The following is a 25,943-nucleotide window of genomic DNA, read 5'->3' on the forward strand; positions in this document are numbered from 1 at the left end:
GCTGGAAGTTGGCGGGAGAGGGGGAGGGAAGGGTGGAGGAGGGCTGAGAGGCGTGTTAGGAGCAGAGTGGGAGCACAGGGGCAGAGGTGGAGGAGGAGGGGGAGGCCCGGAGCTCTTCAGTGAGTCTGAGGTGTTGGAGGAAAGGGACGTGGAAGAGGAGGACACGGACACAGAGGAGAGGAGAGACGACTTCCTCTCGGGCACTCTGGGCTTGGGCCGCCCACCCGACGGAGACATAGACCTGACCAACGAGGGCACCGGGGTTCCAGCTGTGGGGGTGTTGGACTGGCTGGAGTAGCCGCTAGACGGGGAGGTCAACCGGTGGACTCTGTCCGGTGAGGAGGTGGACATTTTGGGCTTTGCCGCCACCTCACTGGCCTGGCCTGGAGCTCTGGAGGCCTGGCTGTTGTTGTTGTGAATCTCACCTCCGTTCTGTAATTCTCCCAGGTGGGCCCCCGTCGACATGTTATCTGTTGCATTGGCAGGAGGGGTCTGTGCCCTCTGGTCTCCATTGTTACGAGGGTAGTCCATGTAATATCCCCAGGAATCAGCGTAGTCAGAGCGCAGGCTGCTGGTCTCGCTGTGGGCAGGCGTCACATGGCACAGTGAGTAAACATTAGACACCCCGTTGGCGTTAGCTACCAGTGATGCTGCTGAAGAGCTGCCCATGCTGATGCTACTCTGACTGCGCGGCCTTAGAACCCAAGGGTCGTCGTAATCGCTGCTCGGGCTGTGGGAGGGTGAAGAAGGGGAAGCCCCTTTTCCTTTCCCTCCTCTCAGCCCCATCTGTAGGCTCTGCTGCAAGCTCGCAATGAGAGTCTCATTGAGCATGGCTGCGTCTGGCTCGTTAACCCCGCTGATGGCGCTGACACCTCCAAGGGGCTTTTTTCCACCGGGCTTGCGTCTCAGAGAGTCAGTACGTGCTGGAGGCAGCGGAGGCTTCTTGGACTTACGGAGGGAGATGCTGCGAGATAGAGAGCGGTCGCTGTACATGCTTCCAGAGTCCGACTGATTATTGGCCATCTCTCTGCACTCATACATGCTGTGCCTGGTGGCCCTTCCGGCAGCCGCAGCGCCCTGACCACTGCCGTGGGCGCGTGAACGCAGGCCAGAGTCCATGTGCATGGAGGTGAAGTAGCCGTCGTTGTCCTGGGAATACAGGGAGCTGGAGTCAGTGGTCCTGGAGGAGTGTTCCAGGCTGCTGTACAGCTGGTTAATGGGTGTAGAGCAGCTGGAGGTGAGGGAGCGGTGTTGAACCACCACATTCTCCGGCGTGTCATAGATCCACTGCTCCTCAGGCAGACAGGAGGGTGGAGTGGGGGCCAAGGTGCTGTGGCTGTGTACGCTGCCGTCCGAGCGCCCTGACTCGCTAGCGGGCGCCGTGACTACCAGACGCCCGTCCTGTGATGTGTGAGTGGGTGTAGAGGTGGCCAGTGCTGGGCCGGTGGAGCTTTGGCTAAAGGATGCTGGACTGGACATCAGGGAGTCGGTGTTGGTGGAAGAGGCCACGCAGAGGGGCCGAGGCTGAGGGGTGTTGGCCGAGGCCGGGGAGGTGTTGAAGGTGATGACCTCGGAGGAGCTGGACAGGGTGGCATTAGGGATGACTGAGGTGGAATAGGCCGCGTGTGGGGAGACCACACATGCTGGACCGCCGCCCCAGTTGCTCGCCTGCGACCCCCTCACCTCCTGAGACTTAGGCCTGGGCAAGGTGCCTGTCCTGGGGGCGTTCCTCATGTGCACCGCCGTATCATCCACCTTCAGCTTCCCGATGTGCCTCTGGGGTGTGCTTTGTTCCTCAGACTTGATTGGAGTGCTGCTGTAGATGGGGTCTGCGCTGAGGGACACCCTGGCGCCCGGCCGGGGCAGACTGTGGAAACGTGAAGGATCTCTGTTGTAGTGATTGGGCAGCACGACGAACCCAGAGCTGGTGCTACTGGACATGGATATGCTTCCTGTGGAGGAGGAAGAGGAGATGCCGGCCATCTGAGCAGCGATGCCCTGTCCTCTCTGAGCGCGGATTCTTCTCATGGACGGGGGCACGATCTTCACCTCCTCCGTCTGGCAGCAGGAGTCTCTGGTCTGGGAATGTCGGAGCGTTGAGTTGACGCTTCCGGTTCTGCCCAGGGTGGAGTACTGTCCCGGGATGAACATTGAATGTGGCCTGAGCTCTCCGCCGTGTCCTTTTGCTGCTGTCGAAGGAAGAAAGACAACAAGATCAACACATTTATCTTATTCATCTCTCCTTGCCACACTACCCTGCTCATTCCTATCTGTTACTTCTCCAGCCACGCGATGCCTTGTGCTCTGCTGCATGGACTGTCGGATAAACTGTGGTCACGGGGAAGCTAATTAATTTGATTAGCTGTAACCATGTCTCATGCGTTAATAACTTCTGGTCTTCTTCATTACGGAGGAAAGGATGTGAGGGAAGACAGAGAGAGAGAGACTCCCCAGTATGCTTCCCTTCCTATACTGGCTCAGCCTGATAGAAAAGCTAATAATCCGACGGGTTCCGGGACAGGCTGCTGGTAAGGTATGAGGCAGCCAAAAAAACACACTGGACATTGGACACTAACATAGATATTCAGAGACACGTATGCACGCATATACAATGTTTACATTGTCATGCAATGTCATACAGGGCAGAACCTACAGAATATGCAAATAGATATAGAGACAAGGACACGCAGAAATGCAGATATCACACACACACACACACACACACACACACACACACACACACACACACACACACACAACATACCGGCTAGTAAACAAAAGATTTGAAGAATGAGTTGTAAAACGGGACAGGACGTCTAGTGTGTCTCCCATCTGTGGTGGCTCTCCTGTTGATGCTCGCATCCCTAAACATACACACTCCAGCTTCCCTATCTCTCTCTCTTGCTCCGTCTCTCGGAACCACACATACACTCTCCTTCCTCGTTTGTTAAAAGCCGGAGTGACAGCTTGGCTGCTGCTGCTGCTGCTGCTGCTGCGTTAGATTAAGCTGCAGGTTTACTTGGCCAGCCGGCTCTATAGTGCAAGGAGAGGGAGGGACGCAGCACTGGAACAATTACGCCGGCCCAGTAATCATGACATTCAGAGGCCACAGTCTGCTGGGCACTAACCAGACATTAAAGCTCTTTCCCTATCTGCCTCTGTGATCTTATCGCAGAGAGAATTGACATTCTCCTTAAACGCTGCTGCTAAACAGCTCAGAGACATGTAAATAAAGCTAAATCAGCCTGTCGGTGCACTCAGCACAGTGTCAGCTTAGTGAGCTTAAAATCCATCTGAGCCGAGTAACTAAGGCTAAAATAAAATAACCTTAAAATAAGGTTAGCGAGCCTCTGTACATTAATATTTGTTTGTTTTTTAACCCTCATCTGTTTGGATAATATGTTCTGAAAATGGCAGGTGCAAAACTAGAGGATATTTTAGGTGTCCACAATCAAGGTCCAATATTGTCTCGTTATCAGTTGGTTAGTACGACACACATGCAGGCTACATGCTAGGATTATTAATATGGCCCTAGGATTAAGGCACAGACATGTAATTAACACACAAGTCACGGAAAAACTGCAGAAAGTTGACCCCAAAGGATTACGGCACAATACACATTTAAGAATTGCAAACCCTTCCAATGCGAGTTTTTCCCAGGTGAAGTCTTAAACCTGCAGTGTGTAGAATTTGGGGTTTAATTTCCTAGCAGATTTTGTAGAAAGTAATTATAATATCCATAAGTACATTTAATTTAGTGCATAATAGCTAAAAAAAAAAATTTGAATAATTTTTTTTCCCTTAGAAAGGGTCTCATATATGTCCATATTTCTGCATATTTTGGACCAAGGCCTAGTGCCGCCATCTTGAAAGTGTCATAGTTGGAATGTCATCAGGTGCATTGTTTAAAATTTAGAATTGTTCTTGTCCTTGAAGGCCACTGTAGCTTCTGTTATTATTCGAAAGGGTTGGGGTTACCCAGGGAGTGTTGCATTCTAGAACTTTGTAGAACTTTCTTGATGATGTCATATTACACACTGCACCTTTAAAGGTGCTGTAAGCGGAATGGTTCTTTTAGCTAACTTCCTGTCAGTTACTGCAGTTAGCAGTCCCCTCGCTCGTCCCTACATTAATGCACTGCGGTCTTCAAGCAGCGAGTTATCTAGCATCATCTCAGATCCATAAGTGTGATTAAACATGATAAAAACGGGGGCGCCCTTAGCTCAATTGGTAGGGCGTGTCCCCCCCCCCCCCCGGACCGGGCCCAGCAGCAGACCCGGGTTCGATTCCCGCCCGTGTTCGTTCTCTGCATGTCAATCCCCTCTCTGCCCTATCAATAAAGCATGAAAAATGCCAAAAAATATCTTATAAAAAAAAAAAAAACATGGGAAGGATTTTTACCTGCTCCGCCATTGTAGGCACATAAACATTCACCCATCTGTTGCTCTGGCGTGCACCGGCAGTGAGACCATAAGTGAGACGGGTGTCGGTTTGTAGCGTTCTCTCTTGTGATTGGATAAAAATTTCGGGATCCTCCAATAAGTTTATTTGCCGATTACATGCAGAGCAGCTGACTGAGAGATCGGCTTTATGAAACGCGCACATTATGTAAGTGATCACTGTATGAATAAAGAGCGATTTAACACTTATATTAACATAAATAAACCGCTTACTTCACCTTTAAGTGAGATTCTGAAGAGTTTTATAAAAAGGGGGGAAAGAGCTTATTTAACCCCGAAAACTACTAAAAGGGATTGTGAAACCTGACCTGATGCAGTTAAACCCGGATTTAGTAAAACAAATGAGGACACTTTGTACATAGAGCTGAAAAACAACTGCAGGGCCTTGACCTCTTGCATGTGTCACCAACTTATACTGGTTGTGAGTAAATGTATACACATATTCTCGTGAAAGCATGAATTGATAAAGAAGTTATGGCATGTAATGAGAGAAGGAGGGATGCTGTGTACAGGTCTGTGGACAGACTGGCACCACGGTGATCCATACCTAGCTCCAGGTTGAAGGTGTCAGGCAGCCCTGATATAGTCTTTCTGCGTTTGACCTTCTTGGGCCGGCGGGACACGGTGTCAGTGTTAATGAGGGAGCGCCGGACACTGGCCTGTCGGTCAAACACTTCCCCTGGTGGCCGGGAGGGCGAGAGCAAAGCAGGCAGACACACAGGCAAACAGCAGTCGGTTAGTTGAAAGGAACAAAACTCAACAACGTGCAGAGGTTGTGTTTTTATTTGTTTAAGTTGTACATGCGATATTAAGAGCAAAGGGCAAAAGGGCAAGAATGCTGAGTCCATTTGACCACATTAGTAAGAAAAAATGGTACCTAGGCATGCAGATAGTTTTGGTTGTAATTGCCGACTACTTTTCTTTTTCTGTGGCCCTGCGATTTGTATTAGTTTTTTTAGTTGTTGTGATATTTTACAATTGAGGAAGAAAAGGGTAAAAGCGTTGACACAGTAAATAAATAAATAAACTAAATGAGTCTGCTCTACTAAAAACTGCTGACATGGGCATATTTCTAGATATACAAGTTTCTGTTTATTTTGTTGATTAATAGTTCAGTGCTGTGTGAGCACCACAAATAAAACTCCATTCACCTCCATTTATCACGGGGGGAGGCAGAAATCTAAGTGGCAAATATCCAAGCTTGGGCAAATACAACCAGAAGTATCCTTCCCAACATGTTTACCACTTGAGAAAGTGTTTTTCTGTCATTTGAATGGCCTGACCCTTTAATCTTCTCACCAGCCAAAATGATTAAAAAATTGCAATTTTCACTCATTTGCCACCTTGGCTTAATCACTTGAACAAATAATTGAAGCACTGATCAAAAAGAGGCTGGCAAAGCAAACATCACATTTTGAGCTGGTCATTTGTGTTCATTTCTAACCTTGAACATAAGTAGTATATGTTTAAACGACGTACATGCAAAATATGTTAGATGTACAGTGCATGCTCCACAAAAACAAACATGCACAGGAAATATATGAGGTGACGCATGCATGCACACGCGCACGCACACACACACACACACACACACACACACACACACACACACACACACACACACACACACACACACACACACACACACACACACACACACACACACACACACACACACACACACACACACACACACAGTCTATTATTCTTCTCAAATGCTCCCCAGTCTCCTTCCAGTCTACCCTGAGGCTAGACAAATAACTCACTAGGAACTTCCCTTCTTCCCTGCTACTAGGCTAGCTGGTGACAGCTCGGAGGCTTTAGGGAAATGGAAATTGATATGAGGGCATATAGTGTCCTTCATATCCCCCTCAAAGTGACAGAGAAGACCCTAAACTCCCTCTGTGTCTGTGTGTGTGTTTTACTCTCTCTTCGAATTGACAGAAGATGAAGCAGACACAGATTTGTGCTGAGCAGGACCACATTAAGCTCTTATCAGTGTCTGAAGGATGATGGGATATAAGTTTTATTGGCCTTGACACCAGAAAAATAACAGCTGTTTATACTGAACTGAATCTTCTGAAGACCATGTGTTTATGTACACCTCATACTAAATATCTGGCTGATATGAGTCTACGTCTCTTAATTGAAACCTCAGACCAACTACAGAATGTATTAATATCAAAACTGGGGAGGAGGACTGAGATGTTATATCTAGCCATATGTGTGTGGCAGATAGCATTAAAAAATGTGACGTGCCGACAAGGGATTTGTGTACGAGTCTGTTATGTGGTCAGTGGGAAGCCTTGACCCTTGGATAAACTGTCAAACCATTCTCCACACACAAACGTTCGCTCACACACGCATAAAAAGGAAGGTGAAGGTCAGTCTCCGAGATGCATGAAGAAAAGGCGGGGGGGATGTAACACAAAGGTGCAGGGGGAGAGGCAGACATCCATGACTGACACATACAGTTTTTCCCTCTGTGGATGAATGGCTAGAGTAATTGATAAATCTATATCCACTTAGCCACAGAGGGGTTGATTAAAGGAACAGTCTGACATTTTGCTTGCTTAGCTCATTTATTTTGCCTTACTAAGGATAAGACGGGAAGACCAATATCTCACAAGATACGCCAAGTTAACATTGTTGTTTTTTTAATTATTATTATTGAAAAGGCATTGGCCATGTGGTTCTAGGTATATGCCACATTGAAATATCCCAATTAGTATTTAAATGATAGCCACTGAAGCCTGTAAAGACATTTGCATTCTTTACTGATTTCAAGATAATTTGAATTGCAAAATCAGCATGCTAACAGGCATACTGGCGAACATTGTTAACATTAAAGCTGTTCAGAACCGCTAGTACTGCTGTAAACTCTTGTTTATTTGGTTGAGGCTAGCTGTCTCCTCTTGCTTCCAGGCTATAGGCTAAACATGACACCTGGAGCTAACCCTATATTAAAAGTAATAAAGCAGTCAAGCACATTTAGAAAAAAAATGTCAGAAAATTCCTTCAAGACAAACAAAGCAAGATGTGGTGTGGTGATGAGAGGTTAATGTTACAAAAGATGGCACCTAGGATGAATGAAACCGGATGAAACTCAAGGTAGTTTGATCTTTTCTAGAACTGCTATTCAATATAGAACTAGAGCACCGGGACGTTTTTAATTTTCTCCACTACCAACACTGATGGGGACTGGTCGCTACTCGCTAGTGGTAGAGAGATGGGACAAAATGTGTGGATGGACGGACGGATGGACGGACGATTGCTACAAAGGTTTTAGTGGGTCATACCTGTGACGTTAATGGCCACTATGCCTGAGGGCACGGCCTTGGCGGTCTGCCTCATCTTCTCCTCGGGGGTGGGGAGGGGCGGGGCCTTGTTCCACACCACCTGTCCGTCAACCTCAGACCCCTCCCCTCCTCCTCCCAGCGGGGTCTGGGGCCTCATGGAGAGCTGGGATTTGCTGTCCTCCAATGATGACGCCGTGGACTAGACGAGCAAAAGGGAATAGTGGGTTAACGAGAGGTATAAAAAAAGTTGATATAGAAGGATAGCAGACAGGGCAGAGATAATAGAAAGAAAAAAGGGATGAGAGAAGAGATAAAATGGGGAGGAGGGGGGGGGCAGACAGGAAAAGGGAGCGACAGAGCCAAGTGAGATGAAACATGACAAGAGGTAATGAAAGGCAATGGAAAACAAAGCTGTAGTAATATTGAATTACAGCAAATAACTGATGTATAAAGAAGAGTGTCAACATAATAGCAGAAAATGTGAGCAGGGAATAGAAGAGAAAAGAACTTAATTGACCAAAACTATAACAGACAGATTGCACGGGCTGTACTGACAGACACACAAACAAGACTTTAAAATATCGCATTGCTATGACCTTTTAGAAGCTTGTGTGGTGCTGTAAACATGTCTCACGATCAATCAGAGCCAGATGGAAAAACAGACACATGCACGCACGCACGCACGCACACACAAACACACACACACACACACACACATCTATCAGTGGAAACCAGCAGTGCGTTTGGAGATGGCATGATAAAAGAGAGCAACAGAGCGGAGAGAGAGTGGGAGAGAGAGAGAGAGAGAGAGATAGAATCACTCATGCATTAAACTGTGTCCGCACACTAACAGCTCTCAATCCAGAGGAAGAATTTTACTGCAGAAGAGCAACAGACTGACAGCATCGTGTTATCGCCAGTATCGAGGCTTGAAATTGAGCCGCTAGTCAACAGAAGAAAAAAGAGAGCACTTTCCAGTTTGCTAAATCTTTTAGTCAATGTCCAATCTGAGACTTTGAAATTGCTGTTTTGAATCACAGTTTGGAAATCGGCAGCAAAGTGAGCACAAATAATCAGTAGCCAAAACTGGTGGCTGCATATCTGGAGTAGATTGAGCTTTCCCACCAAACAAATGTAAAATCCTCTGTGTGACTTTGTTGATAAAGTTGTCCAGAATCTCACAAAAACATCCAACAATTATTCCCTATGACCATAACTGTGTATCCTCCTGCCATTCCCAAACATCCGACTGGCTGGAAAAGTAGGTGGATAGTGCTTTCGTACCAACCACACATGCGATGGATGGATGGAGGGATGGGTGGAAGGGTAATCTGTGGGAGGCCACAGGATAGAGGAGGGGAGGATGTATAGAAAGGCTCCCAGTGACCGTTTAGTGGGTAAGCATGGCTTGTTATTTTGCATTGTTGTGGCTCATCCAGGAGGGCCTTGTTACTCCTTTTTAAAAGGCTGCTGTCAGGCACAGTTAGGTTTATTGGCCTCAGCAAGTGAAGGGGGGAAGAGAGGAAAGGTGGAAGGAAGGAAGAAAGTGAGGGGGATTGGCTAGGGTTGAAGAGAAGGGATAGTGTGAGGGTGAAAAATGGAGAGGGGACATGACGTGAGATGGGAGTGGACAGTTTAGAAAGACGTGTGATGAAGGTCAGGGGTTGAGGGGCTCCGGGGGGACAAAGGAGACCCTGATAGTAATGATGAAAGAGCCTGACCCTCTCATGCCCTGTCAATCACAATGTGTGTGGGAAAAATAAAGAGGAGGAGGAGGCATATCTGCCTGTCAAACCATTTAGACTTCACTGCACACTAATGGTCTGCTAGTAAAATGAGCAATAAAACTTTAGGCCGAGTTTCTTTTAGCATCCTTTTCTCTTGTTTTATGTCTGCCTCTCTATCTCTCTCCATCTATTACTCTCCTTTGAAATTACAGTGGTGTGACATTAAATCCTACCACCCTGGTTCTTAAACCACCCTCATTCTTTATGAGACATTAATCCTACTCAACTGCTACAATTTTTTTTTACTGATCACCACAGATCACAACTACGGTGGAGGAATTTTGGAAAATAATCATACATTTATTTAATTTCTTTCATGTGCTAGACTAACGAAACAAATCTTTTAGGTGATATCCAAGGTCTGATAATTCTATTTGTATGAAAAAATAAAACAGAAAAAGTAAAGTCAGATAGAGAAAATAAAATTGCACATGTATGTTTGACCACTAGAGAGAGCTCTCACTCTGTTTAAATCACTACGATGCTGAAGTCTATAAGTACCTTCTTATCAATGTCATCGTCCTCCTCATCCTGCAGGCTGCTGGTGGAGTCTGCGGGGTCAGAGAAGGTGGGACCCTGAGAGTAGTACTGAGAGCTGCGGAAGCCATCTTTCCTCAACTTGTCACATTCTGCAGGAGACAGACAGAAACAGAGAAACGTGTCATGTAGACAAAAAAAACAACATTTTCATTGAGCTGAATGTTTGTCATATTGTCAGTCATGTGAGCAGCCCCGTCACTGCTGGACGCCGTTCACACATCTCGCCGCCCCACCTGCTGTGATGGGGAGGGGGGGGGGGGGGGTGATGTATGTGTGACAATGTGTGCATGCATACAGAAGTGTGATAAAAAAAGAGTTTATAAATGAATGTGCGTTTGTGTGTGTGTGTGTTTGTGTAACCAGAAGAGAGGGTATCAGTTTCAGTCTGTCACACACAGATGGCAGAACTGTCTCTCTCTCTCTCTCTCTCTCTCTCTAACAACATCCCCTCTCTCAGGGGGCATGTAGCACATCATTTTTCTCTTTCTCCTATGGGAAATATCTACTTGTGCTTCATTTCCCTCTTTTAATAGCTATTATATACATGTAAGACTAGCTCCAACTAAAAACACCGGGTAGAATAGTTGGCTGAGGGCAGTAGTAACCTTGAGGATAATGGTATCTAAACTGTGTGAGATGAACGTCCCTCTCCACTACTGTACATTGTTAGCATATCGAATGACCATCTTGGATCTTTAGGATTTGTTCGGAGTGTAATGCCTAATTAAAATCCCTTTTAGCGGATGACACTTGTGTAGTAGCAAAGCACATCGCTCCTGGCCTGGCACACCTCAAAGATGCTGCTTTTGATCCCCCTTTTATGTGCCATCTATCTCCATGGCTAATTACCCAGAGCCTCTCTCTCTGTGGAGACACACACTGGTGCATGTATAATACTGTCAGCTAATGGATCCTAATGGGGTTGGCAAAATGTAGCTACTGTAACAACAGGCTGACGTGGTAGCGGTGTGGAAAGCAAAGCGTGGTGATAATGAGGGTGAGGATGACGGGGAGTGGAGACCGAGGGATGATTGGTGTTGTTGCGTGATTGGGAACGGTTGATAAACTAAATATTCCTTAATGAATTGAGTGTCGCTTGTTGCCAGGCAGAACTGAAGGGAGGAGACCGGTAAGGGACATGAGATTAGACAAGCAGAAAGAAATGCAGGATACCGAAGCTAAAAATAATATAATGATTATGAACAAGGGTGTGTTTACAAATGTTTTACAATGCTCTGCAATTGACCCAAGTAGTGCAGTGCCCATTTAGTGCTCGAGTCAGGCACCGAATGACGCATGAAAGATTGTCACTCAAGCGACCGTAATGTAATATGTGGGAAACTACACCCACTTGGAGTCTAGTACAAGCTGTAATAAACCCTAATAATGTTTTCGGTTGTAATTTGATCCTGGTTATGTGTCACCACCACTTAGCTGTGACCCAATGACCTTGGTGGTGTATTCATTTGGGATTCAAGCTGCTATATGTCAGTACTCTGTGATCCTGTGATTACTAAGGGTTTTGGCCACTTGAGGAGGCAGAAACAAGTTGTAAACACTGACACAGCCTCACTATTTGGTTGAAATGGCAAAATTGTTAGCAAACAGTTGTATTTTCATAACAGAGCCACATTATCAAAAAACTATTTGTATAGGGGCTGGTAAAAGTGAGAAATCTTAACATTGGTCCCTGCATTTTGTTTCATGTTAGCCTTCACTACAATTATAGTATATCAATGGCCTGCTGTGGTGAAAAAAGACAATATGAGAGCGGTAAGAGAAAACTACAATCAATGGACTGATCAGCTAAACAATGAGTTAAAACTCGCAATATCGCAATAAAAGCCCCTCAAAATTTAGGTGATTTACAGATTTACTGGATTATTATAACAAAATAAATTAAATTAAGTTAGTCAACTCAATGTCAATGCTTCTATGTGAAGATGAATGTGGACATAAACTGTATATGTCTGACTTTACAACAGGTGCTTGATATAGTGCTCTTCTATGTTTCATTTAAATTTAAATCTATCATTATTCTTAACATAAAGCAAACACAACTGCCCCTAGTTATCCCCTAATGTCATAATTGAATGACTAAATATTGGCATAATTCTTTGGAAATTATTGACAATAGCCAATGCCTCCGTTATGCAACCTACTTGATGTATTTCGACCTGTTGTCATGTGTACTAAAACTCAACCAGACGACAGCAACGAGCATCGCTGCTGAACACAAGCTGGAAGCCATGTGAGTGTGTGAAAAGGACAAAGAGTGGATGCACATCTGATTAGTTATTGATTATTCTGGTTTGCAGAGCATAAAGCTGACTCGAGTACCTTGCTATGTCTGTGCTGGAAGCAGTTGGGGAACTGGATTATTTGAGAGCAGGGGTTGAGGCTCAATCAAGGTCCGGATATATAACCTCTACATTATTAGATATCTTTTTTTAAACACAGCTATTGCTATTACACATATGCAAATATGGAAGTTAAATTGCTTAACAGGTGGTTGTAATGGGACATTATGTTAAACCAAAAACTGTTATTACTATGAGAAGAGTAGTAAATGTATGTCCTTAAGGCAGGGCTGTAGCTAGGTGTGAAACCTCAACTCGTAAAGTTCCTGGGAGTGGACAAGGAATTAGAGCGCTAAAACACACACACAAATGGACAGCACAGATGCTCTCAGTGGACACCTGTTGTCTTTCAGTTAGGACCCCTGGGGCTGTGTGTTGAAGACCGGATGATAGGACAGTAACAGGACAAAGGAGGGGGATGGGGCTGGATAAATCCAACCTGCCAGGTGCTGTTGTTGTGTTTGCGTACCTGACAACATAAATATTGCAGGAAGTAAGATGCAACAGCACAGGGGTCAAACAATGGTAAAGACAAAGAAGGCCTGCTGTGTGTGTGGGTGTGTGTGTGTGTTAAGGCAGGTGACTAATGCTTTACACACTGTACACGACTAGTTTCGACCGGGCTCCTCCTAATTTATCACCCCTTTCTTCCTTTATCAGTCTACTTCTTTATCTGCTGGCACACAAGGCCGCCCTAGCATGTTAACAACAAGCCTTTACTGTAACACATCCTCACGTGTACACGCCCACACACACGCACTTCTCGGCCTTTAATTTCTCACACCTGTCTCTCAAGCTGTTATCTGAGAAATAGGGGGAAAACAACTTTCCCAGGAACTTTTCAGTGATAACAGGTGCTGGCATTTACTGGCATTGCCACTTCCTGCTCTGGGAACGTAGTGAGAATAAGTTGGTGTCACTCTGTTGTGACTTGACTGCCTGTGTTTGTTAGACAACGAGGCTGGGTCTGTTTCTCCTCTAATGTCACTGGACAAACAGGAGGAAGAAGAGGATCTCACACCAACGTGTTGTTGGCTAAACATTGGTTTGAACACAAATGACACATGTGGACATTTTTACAATGTTGTGGACAAACACAGCTGAGTTTTACCTTAAGGCCAATGACAAATGTGATGACGTTCAGAAACACTCAGAGTTTGACAGTGGTTTATTTGGCTGATATGGATGGAATTATTTATTTGGGAACTTGAGGGGCATCACTTAGAAACCTAATTTATTTGATCTATAAATCCACTGAAAGATTACAGGCATTAACCACCAAACTTATGTAATGATAATTTTTGTGTTTCAAGTTTTTAATTTCATGTTAACTGCTCTTTGGAAGATGGAATACCATATTTTCCGCACTATAAGCCGCACTGGACTATAAGCCGCAGGTGTTATAATGTTTAATTACCATATGTAAGAGTTCGTGCACAGAGGGGATTTTCGGGAAAAAGATGGCTGCTTGAGGAAGCTCCAGTTTATTAACATTTCAACAAACAAGTTGCATATTTGCATAATGTATTCAAGTGTTACCATTTAGAGCAATAGTAGACTAGCTACAGAACATATACTGTGCTAGTTTGTGGTAGTTTACCCATTGCCAAATACAAGCTTTCCTGAGAATTACCAAATGATCGCAACTTCCTGGTTAGAAATTATAAACAGCCAAATTGTCCCGAAATGTTGCTTGAGGATTGTTTTAGAGAGTATATTTTTGATTATTATATATTTTTGTGTCAAATAGCTCCTTTAACGGCCTCTTTATGTCTGCGATCCTGTCAGACTCGCTAAATCGGACCTATCTAAATGCTCCTTACCTCTGAGTGCAGACTTGAGGTTGACTTTGGCCTGGCGGTGGAGGTCTTCTACACAGGGCGGCCTGCTGCCGGGCAGGAAGACGTTCTCCTGCTGGTGCCACGGAGCCGTGTAATGAACCGTCCACTTGCTCTCCTCATCCAGGTTAGAAACAGCTGTGGAGAGACACCACACAGGTCAGGATAGGAAAATAAAAGTTTATCTTGGACTTTGATTTTGAAGGGATCTTCCACTACATCGATAGAAAATAGCGATTTAACCGATTTTACCATCAAGTGGCACAGAGAAATTATCATTGAATATGAAATGCACTGTCTGTCTGTACAAGTAGCACTGAATTTGTTTAGATAAGGTGGGGAAGAGGAAGAAAGACATTGAAGTGTTTTGCATGGAGGTGATAGTCTCCACACCAACAACGTGACACGTATCTGAGACATCTCACGCTGGGCCACACAAGAGTCAGACCAGGAAGGGAAGGAGGGATGGAATTTGGAGGGAAACATAAAAACAGACAGTATCCAGCTCAGAAATTCAAGCCAAACCCCTGAAAAACTTACAAAAGCCGACTTTTAGGCAAACTGACTTCTCTTTAGAATAAAAACATTCTGAGAAACAATGAGAGGATTCTAACATCTAGCCAGGTGACATTTAAAAGCAGAAAAACACACACAACTGACCAAAATGTCCATGTCTTTCTCTATACAAGACCAGTAGAACAACCATTTCCCCATTCATTTTCAGGAGCACAACTAATCAATCACCATCAATGTAAGAAATATCAAAATTATGGTGTTTTTCCTCGTTCCCCTTGCGACTGGTGGCGAGTTGTAATGCTGGTGACGCACAAACTTAAGCTTACTTCTATTCTGCATTCAATACAATGTAGGTATATGTATCAACGTCAAAAAAACAGAACACACAAGTAAGGCTTACCGAGGAGTGAGCGCATCCAAGCCAAAGTTGGTGATCGTGGATGTAGGACTATCTCCATTGATCCACATGTAAGTTAAAAGTTTACTCATTTGTTTTCTCCCTGTCCTGACCATCACAACACGTCCATCTGACTGGGACTGAGGGGAGAGACTTTTGGGGAAGGGGGCTTGGTCATGAAAGGGGGCTGGGAGTATGTTTGAACTGTTTTTATTTGAGTGTTTTTCACAGGTGCTAATGACTTTGTCGAAGGATGCATAGCGTGTGTATATGTGTTGGGGGAGGACTCCAGCCAGGGGTAGAGGTATATAGGGTGTAGGCATTTAAATGTAAATTGGCCTTTGGAGAAAGTGTGAGACAGTATGTAACTGTTTTGATATACAGATAACGTCTGATACCTTATCTGATAACTTGTAGCTGGAGGCGGCAGTTAACGGCCCATTCCTTTAGGGGCCCTTTACACGGTGAAAACGTGACAGTTTTCACGTTTTTGGTTTCAAAAGTTAAACCGTTCAGACGCAATTTATTTGAAATCCTCACTTGTACACATGTTTTCAGAGGAAACGGGCCGAAATCGCTGTTGTAAGCATGCCAATCTAATAGTCAGCGATGACACTTAGCCTAGTAGATAGCTCTTTCGGTACAATTTGATGCATAAAACCTTACTGTAACCGAAAATGAATGCCACTAACGTTCATAAAGCGGTTGGTGTAAGCTTGGGGTTACAACTGTTGTAAATGACAAGGTTTCTGTCCTCTTATTTCTCCGCATTGAACTCGTGAAAACAGAAGTCATGCTGATAGTAAAGGCTGGGGCTTTGTGAGCGGCTACCTTCCTTTTAGGCGTACTTCAAAATAAAAGTCAACTCACGTTTGTCCAGTGAAATGCTATTAATGTTTAGTCAGTGAAATGCTTTTAATGTGAAGCCGTAGCCTTAATGCTCCTTTTGTGTGAGCAGTAACTTAACCGCTGCGCGCTGAACTATAGATAGTGTTTTTTTAATGTAGAGAGAGCCGTGTCCCTGGCATATAGGTGGTGACACATGTTTATTTTGCTAGAAAAACCGGCAGAGCACAAATCTTTCCCCAGCCAAAGTGGCGGGTGGTCTCAATAACTTACTAATCGCTTAGACTAAATTGGCGAGTGTTATTTTTGAGCCCTGCACGACACTCTGCTGATCACAGTGATGGTGCCGCGGAGACACCGTGCATGTTATGTTGTCTTCTAACTTTATAACTCGCGTTTGGGTATTTTGACAGCAAATGTTATAGACTACGCATGTGTGAAGTGGAGCCGTGACGTCATCGAAAATGGTTTCGGTGTTTACAAGAAACCAAAACAGTTGTGTTTTCCAAAATTTCCTCCCTGGGAGTTGATCTCAAAAACTTGCGGTTTCATGCCTGCGTTTGCTGTTTTCATGTAAATGATATAGTGCATCCGCGAAAGTATTTTCGCGGCTGCACCGTTTCGTGTTTTCGTATAAACAGCACCTTAGAAGGAGAGAGCGGCCATTGTGTTTATTCATCTCCACAGTCACTCTGAGCCAAACTTCATTAATCTCCACTCTCTCTTCCCAATGTTGCTGCTGCCTTTAAACTTACATGTTTGTTGCATGCTACATTCATGCAAGGTTACAAAGTAAACAGATATCAAACCTAGTAGTAACAGTTCTCCGTTGCCTTAAGGCTATAACAACCCCATGAGAGCAGTTTGACTTCTCAGACGATGCACACAACAGAACTACAAGCAACAGAGCAACAGAGAAGCAGGCAAGTAGTTTGTTTGGATATCATTGTGCCACTGACTCCCCTAAATACCACACAACATACCCATAGGCACAGCAGCCCAGCTGTGTATGAATAACAGTACGTCCTGCCTAAATCAACTTGCCTGGGCCTGGCTAATTTAGGGTTTAACAATGCATTTCTCATGAACACCATGTCTTGCTCTCCCACACACTCAGCACAGGTAGCCCTCCCCCACCTTCCCCTTTGACCATGGGGGTTTGAATAGAGCTCAGTCAGGCTATGGGAGACCAAGGACATGGGGGGGACTATGGACACAAAGCCTTTATTGTCCCTTTTGCATCAGCCTCCACATCAGGCCTTTCAGTGACACAATACCCCCTAGCCACACAAGACACGCACAGAGTGGACGGTGGCGCGAAAGTCCTTCAGTAGTCTACTAATTCCTCCGCACTTTAACAAATGATGACAGAGAGAAAACAGGCTACTGAACATTCGGAAAGACACAAACAGACTATGTGGTGCATCAGAGCTAAAATGCAAAACCAGCCTACAGTAATCTATACTGTATATATACACAACAGAGCGATTAGCTGGCCACTCCTGATCAATACCAGTGATCAAAATGTATTGACAATATCTCTTGACCTGGGTCCACACAATCATCCTCAAGCCAATGCAGTTAACCAATAGTACAATTATACAACTTCCTGTGTTCTGTAGGGGTCGGCATAGGCTTGGGTCAGGTCAATCTTTTATACATAACATAACTGTAAACTAATTAAAAGTGAATTAGTTATTTTAGTTAGCTACTAATAGTTATTTCAGGGATTATTTTTTACACAGTAAAATGTCAAGGCTATCCTACAGCCCTATTGGATCATTTAAAAGCTTAAAACTCAAACTAAAGGGGCGCTCGTGGTGCAGTGGTTAGAGCTTCCCCCCCATGAGGCTCAGTCCTCATAACAGCAGACCTTGTTCGAATCTGACCTGTGGTCAGTTCTCTGCATGTCCTCCCCCCCTCTGCCCCATTTCAACTCTGTCCCTCCAAAACTGTCTAATTAAAATAAAACAACGCCTACAAATAATCTTTAAAACCCAAATTAATTTGCATTAATTCTATCCTCTGTCTGTGCCATAAAGGTTTTCACACTCTTGATATCATAAAAAAAAATCTAGCGATAAGAGGACTGCCAAGCATGGGGCTCACTCAAGTGCTCAGCAAAGGAGCAAAGTGCAGACATGTGCAACATGGCAAGTTCAGATGTGACAGGTAGAAAAAACACTGAGCTAATCATTCATGATAATATCACCTCAGCCTTGAATACACTGCGCACACACACACACACACACACACACACACACACACACACACACACTAAAAATACACCTGAGATTAGGGTGTACAGACGGCTCGCCCTGTATAGACCAGGTCATTGGAAAACATTGTCACATGCTTAATAAACCCTTCCCGATAAATGAATGTCATTACCTAATCCTCCTAACTGTAATCTACCGTGGCACACATACGTAGTTTACTTTAGTATCAATCTCAAATCAGATGAAAAATGTAAAACTAATTAAATATTTTTTAAAAACTTCCAAATTGCAGCTTGTAGCAGCAAATGGGGGGGAAACTATTTCTAATAGAGTGGTTGCGATTTTTAAAGTGCTTCCAGCTGCAGCCTTTTCCAAATTGTGTCGGGTCATTTTGTGCGAATGGTTGTCGGCTGTGTGAAGTCTTGTCTCAGTGGTTACCTGGTAACAGAATGCAACAGAGGGTTGTCTCTCGGCTCAGCAGAGGCAGCAGAATGCCCCACAGGAGACCATTAGTTGTTATTATATACAACTCATTCAATCTAGCATGTGTCGGGTTTTTGATACAGAAAAGCGTTAATCAAGCCATTTAAAAATGGCTTTGTGAGTGAGCTGAAACAAATGGAAAGCTGTGCGCACACGTAAATGAGATTCCTGTCAAAATTACACAAAGCACTGAAGATTGGAATTAGCAGCCGCTCCGTTCTAGTTTTCATGTTGAAAAAAACATTTGTGAGACATTAATGATCGATATATAGAACAGAATAAAAAAATTCTTACCCTTCCTTTTGAAATATTTAATCACCGATTTGAACGAGGTCCCGATAAACACCATTATTCCGGTTGAGTTTATGATTCTCTCTCTTAAAAATTAAAAAGTGCCCTCAAAAGAGACACAAAACAAAAAATGTAGAATCCAGAGAACGAGAGAGAGAAAGAGGACGGGATGAGGGAGAGCTGGTGTCTGCTCTCCTCCGCTCACATTTCCACTACACTTTGGTTTGGCTCCGAGTGTGTGAGAGTGTGTGTGAGTGTGTGAACGTCTAGTCTGACAATGAGCCTCTACCCCTATCGCTCGCTCTCTCTCTAAACTCACACACGGTCCGCCACACCCCCCTCAGGCAGTCCAGTCCTCGGACACACACACACACACACACACACACACACACACACACACACACACACACACACACACACACACACACACACACACACACACACACACACACACACACACACACACACACACACACACACACACACACACACACACACACACACACACACAGCGGGAGGGGGTGTAGGACCGGCCCCTCTGTTCCTCTGTGCTTTGGTTACCAAGGAGTTCTGGCTGCCTCTCCCTTTATTTTATTTCTCATCATCTGCCTCTCTCTCTCTTCTATACTCAGCGGGACACAGAATATATCTAAAAGTTAAACATGCTTTAATTATTAGAACGAAGAGGCACACTCAGGCTATATTGCTCCTGGGTGATTTCTGCGTTCATTTCCATTGCTCTCTCTCTCTCTCTCTCTCTCTCTCTCTCTTTTCTTTTCCGTTCCTTCTTCTCTGTTCTTCCAAAAGTCGACAGTATAGTGACAGACTCACTCGCGCATCTTATTAAACTATCAGTCACCCCTGCAGGAGTATCATTCATGAATATTAAAAAAATGTGTTCTCGGGCTAATGCAACTTCCTCCTGCCTGTGTAAAGTGTAATGCAAGTTGCAAATAGGAAACATCACTTCACAGTGCATCATATAAAGCACTGACTTCTTTTTGGTTTGATGATCTAATTTTTCTATTATTTTATGCAATCATTTTAACTTGTGCTAATTTCTGCTATACATAGACCTCTTCTATCAGGATGTTTTCTATCAAACCCTGAGTCCTCTGTTGGATCATTCCAACCCCGCTGTGTCTGCACATGGCCACTGAATCTGTGCCACATGAATATAGATCACACACACAATCCTCCCATTGTCCAATCTGCTCACAATCTATCATACACACACACACATCGCAACCGCCCATTCATAGACACACACACACACACACACCCATAAGGGCAGGGCCGCCCCTCCTTCTGCGACCGTATTTCTTTTCAGCCCAAATGTCGAGGGGAGGATGTGTGTGTGTGTGTGTGTGTGTGTGTGTGTGTGTGTGTGTGTGTGTGTGTGTGTGTGTGGAGGGGAGTGCAACAAGAGCTTGAATAGGACTGCAAATGATCCTAGAATTTGTGGGTAAAAAGCTTTCCCTCCCCCTCCGCCCTCCTAGACCTTGGTCATCTGAACCGTTCAGCACATCATCTCTGAAGTGCTGTAGACAACAGTTGGGATTTTTCTGTGTGTAGATTGTGTTCATGTTTACTATCAGTCATTGTTTCTGTACAGTCTGCTGTATTCTCTTAATTTAAGGGTCTCTTCACAGTTGAGTGTTAGGGTATTAAAAGTTAAAGAACAATCCACATTAATGTTCAAGTCTGTGTCAAGTCACCAACGAAACCATAACAATAATCCTACAATACTAACCATATTAGCGTTAGCAACCATGTTACATATAAACTATAAGAAACAGAAACCAGCGTTTGCCGCGTTAACTCAAGGCTGAGCAGTGTCAGGTGGAACATTTATCAACCAAAAATTAGGCAACAAAAGTACTGTTTAATGGTTCTCAAATGTAAATATTTTCAGCCTCCTTTAAATCAATGTCAATTGAACATCTATGGATGTTGAGACTGTTGGGTAGACACAATCAGCTACATAAAAGGCGTTTTAAAAATGTGAGGGGCCTTTCTTTGACTATTGGTTTTTAATAAATCAAATAGAGTTCTCAGCGAATTAACATAGAATAAAAACAATCAATAATTGCAGCCCTGCTTTATTATCCCAGGCTAGAGGCAATGTCTGTCAGCAATATGTCAGTCTAAAGGGCTTTGAGCAAAGTCTTTTCCAATGTCTGTGAATCCCCCAGAGTCCCCGTGTTCTGTCAATAAACTCTGCTTGGCTTGTGTCTGCTAAAGTTTGGCACGCGTACAGTATTAGGATCATTTATGCAGACGCGAGCCTAAGCAGCATCACTCATTAGAGAGCCTATTGTTCTCAGGACACTCAACGCACGCGCACGCGCACACGCGCACACACACACACACACACACACACACACACACACACACACACACACACACACTGCTGGAGACGGGTTGACAACTCTATCCGCAGGAGAGCTTCAAATCTAGGCCACCTATAGGATTAGGCAATAGGGCGATCGGTCCATTCAGCCATACGTCTGTACAGTCTTCCGCTCATTCCCAGTGAAGAATGGAAGCCCCCCTCCCTCTGTTCCCCAGCACAAACAATATCAATCTTTCATCTGTTCATCCTAGGAAGGAAGCTTGAGGGCCTTTGAGGAAGAGCTTATTTAAGCCTATTTTCACAAAAACATGATTCTGAACATGATTAAAGAGCAATTCCGCTCATATTATCCCCTGGTTATGCAATTAATAAAGCTTTGATTACCTCAAATGGGGCAAGTTTGCACAAATAATCCCTAAAATTGTATATTAGCAAACATTCTAGGACTGTAAAGTAGGGGAGAACGGGGTAATTTGTCACATGGGTTGGATGTCACATTCGTTATATCTCGCCACCAGAGCGCGCTAGCTCTGAAATGTTGATATAAAAAAGGTCCAGAATTGGGATCAGAGGTCACATACATAGACTTCCTTGGAGGAAGACAGCTGCATTTCAGGTGAGAGGATGTTTTGTGTTTTTCATGTCAAATTCAAAATATTTTGCTTCTCAGTATTTTTCTTCTAGGCTTTTACACAATGGGTTTATAACAAAACACTTGTTACCCTCAGAAAGTGTGAAGGGTAAACTATAGTTTAGATTGTGGTTAGCAAGCTAATTAGTTGTCAGATGGTTGTTGGCCTTGATGCCAGCAAGAAATTCAAGTTGGGGTTGGTCGTCAAATTTTTTGGGGGGTTGGTTGTCACATGTTATCTCAAGGCTGCAGCCAGAAAAGGAACCCAATAACGAAAGAAATTGTCAAGCTGTATCCTCACTGACACCCCAGAGAAGGAAAGAATAGAGCAGGAAAAGGCAGCTAGCAAGCAAAAGAAAAAAGGGCAACAAAATCAAAACAACCCAGTGCATCCCAAACTAGACCAGCTGCCAAGGCTACAGAACGTTATGTAGGCCTATTTGTCAACTTGACAATGCAATTAAACATTCAAATTTGGTTCTGCCTCTTTGCCTTCTTTTTAAGATTTTTCCCATTAAGATAACATTGTGACAAACAACCCCATAGTGTGTGACAACCGACCCCTTGATGGGGTTGGTTGTCACAATGTGTCAGAGTGTCTTTGATGGTAAATTACTTCTTCATTACAATAAGTTGGAAAAAAAGAGAGACACACATTTCTAGCCAACACCTTAAGCTTCAATTTAATGTAGGAATGGCTATTGACAGATGTTTTGGTGATGAGCAATTCTCACTAGAGTAAAAAGTGTGCCTACTTACCCCGTTCTCCCCTATTGAGTATTTTCATTAAGTTAAAAAAAAACAGCTCCCATATTTCCAAGGGGCCATCTTTAAAAAAAATTGTATAACAGTCCAAATTGAATCAAATAACCATTGCAGCTCTCGAACATGTATGCAAATTAAATTCTTCCAAGATTAAATGATTCTTAGAAGGTATTTACAACTGGCTCTCTGTAGCCATTTTGTTATTTCAATTGGTTGCAAAAATTAATGACATGCACGATCAAGACATTCCTTGCATTTAACACAAAATCTCAGCACATGCTCATTAGTGTTAGGGCCTGGTGCAAACACAGTGATGATCTGTTCAAGTAAAACAACACCCAGCTGCATGTTCACGTGAAAAGGTGGTGACCTTCCAGAAAAAAAGCAAGAAATTGGCTGGAGATGTGAATAATTAACAAGTCTTGCTACAGTGAACGTGATTAAGAGTCAAGGGTGAACGAGTGATGAGAAAGGAGAGAGAGAGAGAGAGTGATGAGGGGCTCCAGCTCTCCCTCCTGTCTTCGCGCTCCTCCTTTCTTCGTCTTCCACCATCCCATTATCACACCTCATTTGGATCTCCCCATCAACCTGGCAGAGGCAATTAAAGCCCCACACACACACCATACACGCACACAACACACACACTCACACACACACACACACACACACACACACACACACACACACACACACACAAACAAAGAATGCTGAGTTTAACTCTAGTTCTTTCGTTACAATCAATTCCTAAAGAAAACACACACAGCTAAATTGTTCTAACTGGTCTTAAGGTAGAGCTAAGCTGACCCCCTTAAACCTCTTAACTCTATCTGATCCTCTAATGTCAAATCTCTCTCTCTTCCTTTTCTTGTTCAGACACTGACTTGGACACATTCCCTTTATTAGGGGGCCAAGCCCGAGCAGGAGCTGGGACCGCGTTATGCAGAGCAACGCGGTTCCCAAGCCCTGCGGGGCAGGGAACCCTATTGTTTTTGTAAGGATTCTTTTTATTTGTACCCCCCTAAAAGTGTGTCCACAGCCCAAACCGTAAAGGGTGCAGACATGCCAATTGCATGACTAGTCCGTCCGGACTACGCAGACAAAAAAATTCAGACATGTCGGCCACTAGGTGGCGCTACAACAAACCGTACGCGTTTTGGGCCATAACTCCCAAACCGAACCTCCTACAGTCAAAAACTTTATATCCACAGATTCACTGGAGTCAGCTGCATCTTTTTGGCATCATACGCCCATTTGCGTATATATAGATTTTTCACAAAATCGCAAAAACTGAAAAACTTATTTTTCGCTACTCCTCCCACAATTTTTCGACAATTGACACCAAACTTTGCACAGAACATCTACCGACCCACACGGAAAGAAATCATTCGAAATAATTTTTATGCGACCTTCGAAGACGAAACAGTAGCGCTTTGAATATTTGTTGATTAGCTAACTTGTAAATCCTTGTATATAAATATTCATAAATCCAAAACTATACATCGTATCAAGTCCAAATCTTAAACATATGTTGGTGTTATCCTTAGTAGCGTTCATAAAAAAAATTGGAAACCTTTGCCATAAGGGGGCGCCAAAAACACAAAAAGTATATATCTCGTCATCCACTTGAGCCTATTTCTATGCAACTTTTTTTGCTTTTTGGTCTGTAACTCCCAAACCGAACGTCCCACATTCAAAAACTTTACATCCCCGGATTCTGTGAAGTGAGCGGCCGGCAGCGCGGTCTGCGACGCCCGGGTCCCGAGTCGCGTCGGAGGCTTGGCCCCCGGTAAAAACTGCTTGCAGTTCTAGTTTTACTTGGAAAAGCTGGCAGGTGGAGATAAGCAGTATAATAATACTGGTTTCACACAGGAGCACAACGTGGAACACACAGTGGTAGAGTTGTAATGAGAGAACATTAAATGAACATGTGAATGGATTTAAACAGAGGTTGGCTAGGTGGTTTGATTCCATGATCTTCAGCTAAGTGAACATAATCACTCTTTCCTTTAACGATCAAGGGTGAGATGTCCTTTATCAAGGCACTGAAATTGCATCTGTATTTTAACCGTAATTCACTTCCGATTGATAAAATACACATCAACTAAAAGTATTGAAAAAAAATCTCAAGGAACCGCTAAAGAGGTTGTTTTTGTCTAACAGACAGCAAAAACAGATCATTTAGTCTATGACCATGTCAAACAGTGAAACCTGTTAGCAGAAATGTTTCATATTTGTCCTACGTGAATTAATTTGTAACTTGGATGTCTTACAGGAAATGTAGCAAAAAACCCTGAAGAATGAATAAATAAATAAAATACACTACACCATATTTCTCTTTCATCTCCAAACCTCATCTCGCTTTTTCTATGAATGAAAATCTTTAATTGATAGTGTGTAGAGAAGAGCAGCACTCGCTCTCTCATCCCTCTCTCCCGGGTTTCTTTCATCCCTCCATCTCTGTGAATGAGAGCGTGGCGTCGGGGGGGGGGGTCGATGGGAACCCGATCACTTTGGTGCTCTCTGGGAGATATGGAGCAAGGCATGAATTATCTATCAGCACAGAGTGAGGGGCAGAGAAGTAGTATGGCATGGGGAAGGTAGAGGGCTTGAAGATCACCATAACACCGTATGTAAATGTGAAACATCTTTACAAATTGCCATTGAACAGTTTTTTGACACTGACACAGCTGCACTACATGACAAAAGTAAGCAGTCTAAACAAGAAATGATTCTCCCAGCATGGGTTTGTGTACTTGAGTTGTTTAATAAAAAAATAAAAGGTTGCCAAAACGGATCATTTTTAGCTATTAAATGAAAAAGTAATAGCAGTGAAATACAGTATGTTTGAGATGTAGATAAACTCTACAGTCGGGGTTCAGGAAAACGTAAACATTGGATAAGAAGGAAACAACTCTCCCACAGGGTTCATAAAAAGGCAGTCAAGCTAAGTTAACCTTCAAACTCACTCCTGAATAAACACAACTCTCTCTCTCAAACATAACACACACTGACTGACTGAGGCCAAAGTGACAGAGAGGCTAGGCTGAGTAAACAAGCTGTGATAGCTGTTTCTCTGGCACTAATGATTTTAGCATGGGGAAAAGTTCCCGCGTAGCACGAACACTAACACACACAGTTCACTAAACTCTGGCACT

General features: G+C 43.9%; 1 protein-coding gene across 2 annotated transcripts in view; it reads right to left on the reverse strand.

Annotated features, from left to right (window-relative positions):
• nhsl1b (NHS-like 1b) overlaps window positions 1-25,943 on the reverse strand; it is a 118,290-nt gene that overhangs the window by 8,300 nt on the left and 84,047 nt on the right. Inside the window, exons 2-6 of one of the 2 annotated variants that reach the window (XM_080048334.1) lie at window positions 14,270-14,422; window positions 10,048-10,175; window positions 7,760-7,958; window positions 5,008-5,139; window positions 1-2,186 (exon numbers count right to left, since the gene is read on the reverse strand). The exon at window positions 1-2,186 is cut by the window's left edge and continues 1,120 nt beyond it. In XM_080048334.1, coding sequence (XP_079904460.1) covers window positions 1-2,186; window positions 5,008-5,139; window positions 7,760-7,958; window positions 10,048-10,175; window positions 14,270-14,422 — 2,798 coding nt within the window. Of the gene's footprint in view, window positions 2,190-5,007; window positions 5,140-7,759; window positions 7,959-10,047; window positions 10,176-14,269; window positions 14,423-25,943 lie in introns of both variants that reach the window. The other variant, XM_080048333.1, reaches the window with a different exon arrangement.

The sequence above is a fragment of the Ammodytes marinus genome (assembly GCF_949987685.1).
Source record: "Ammodytes marinus genome assembly, chromosome: 19".
Lineage (NCBI taxonomy): Eukaryota > Metazoa > Chordata > Actinopteri > Uranoscopiformes > Ammodytidae > Ammodytes > Ammodytes marinus.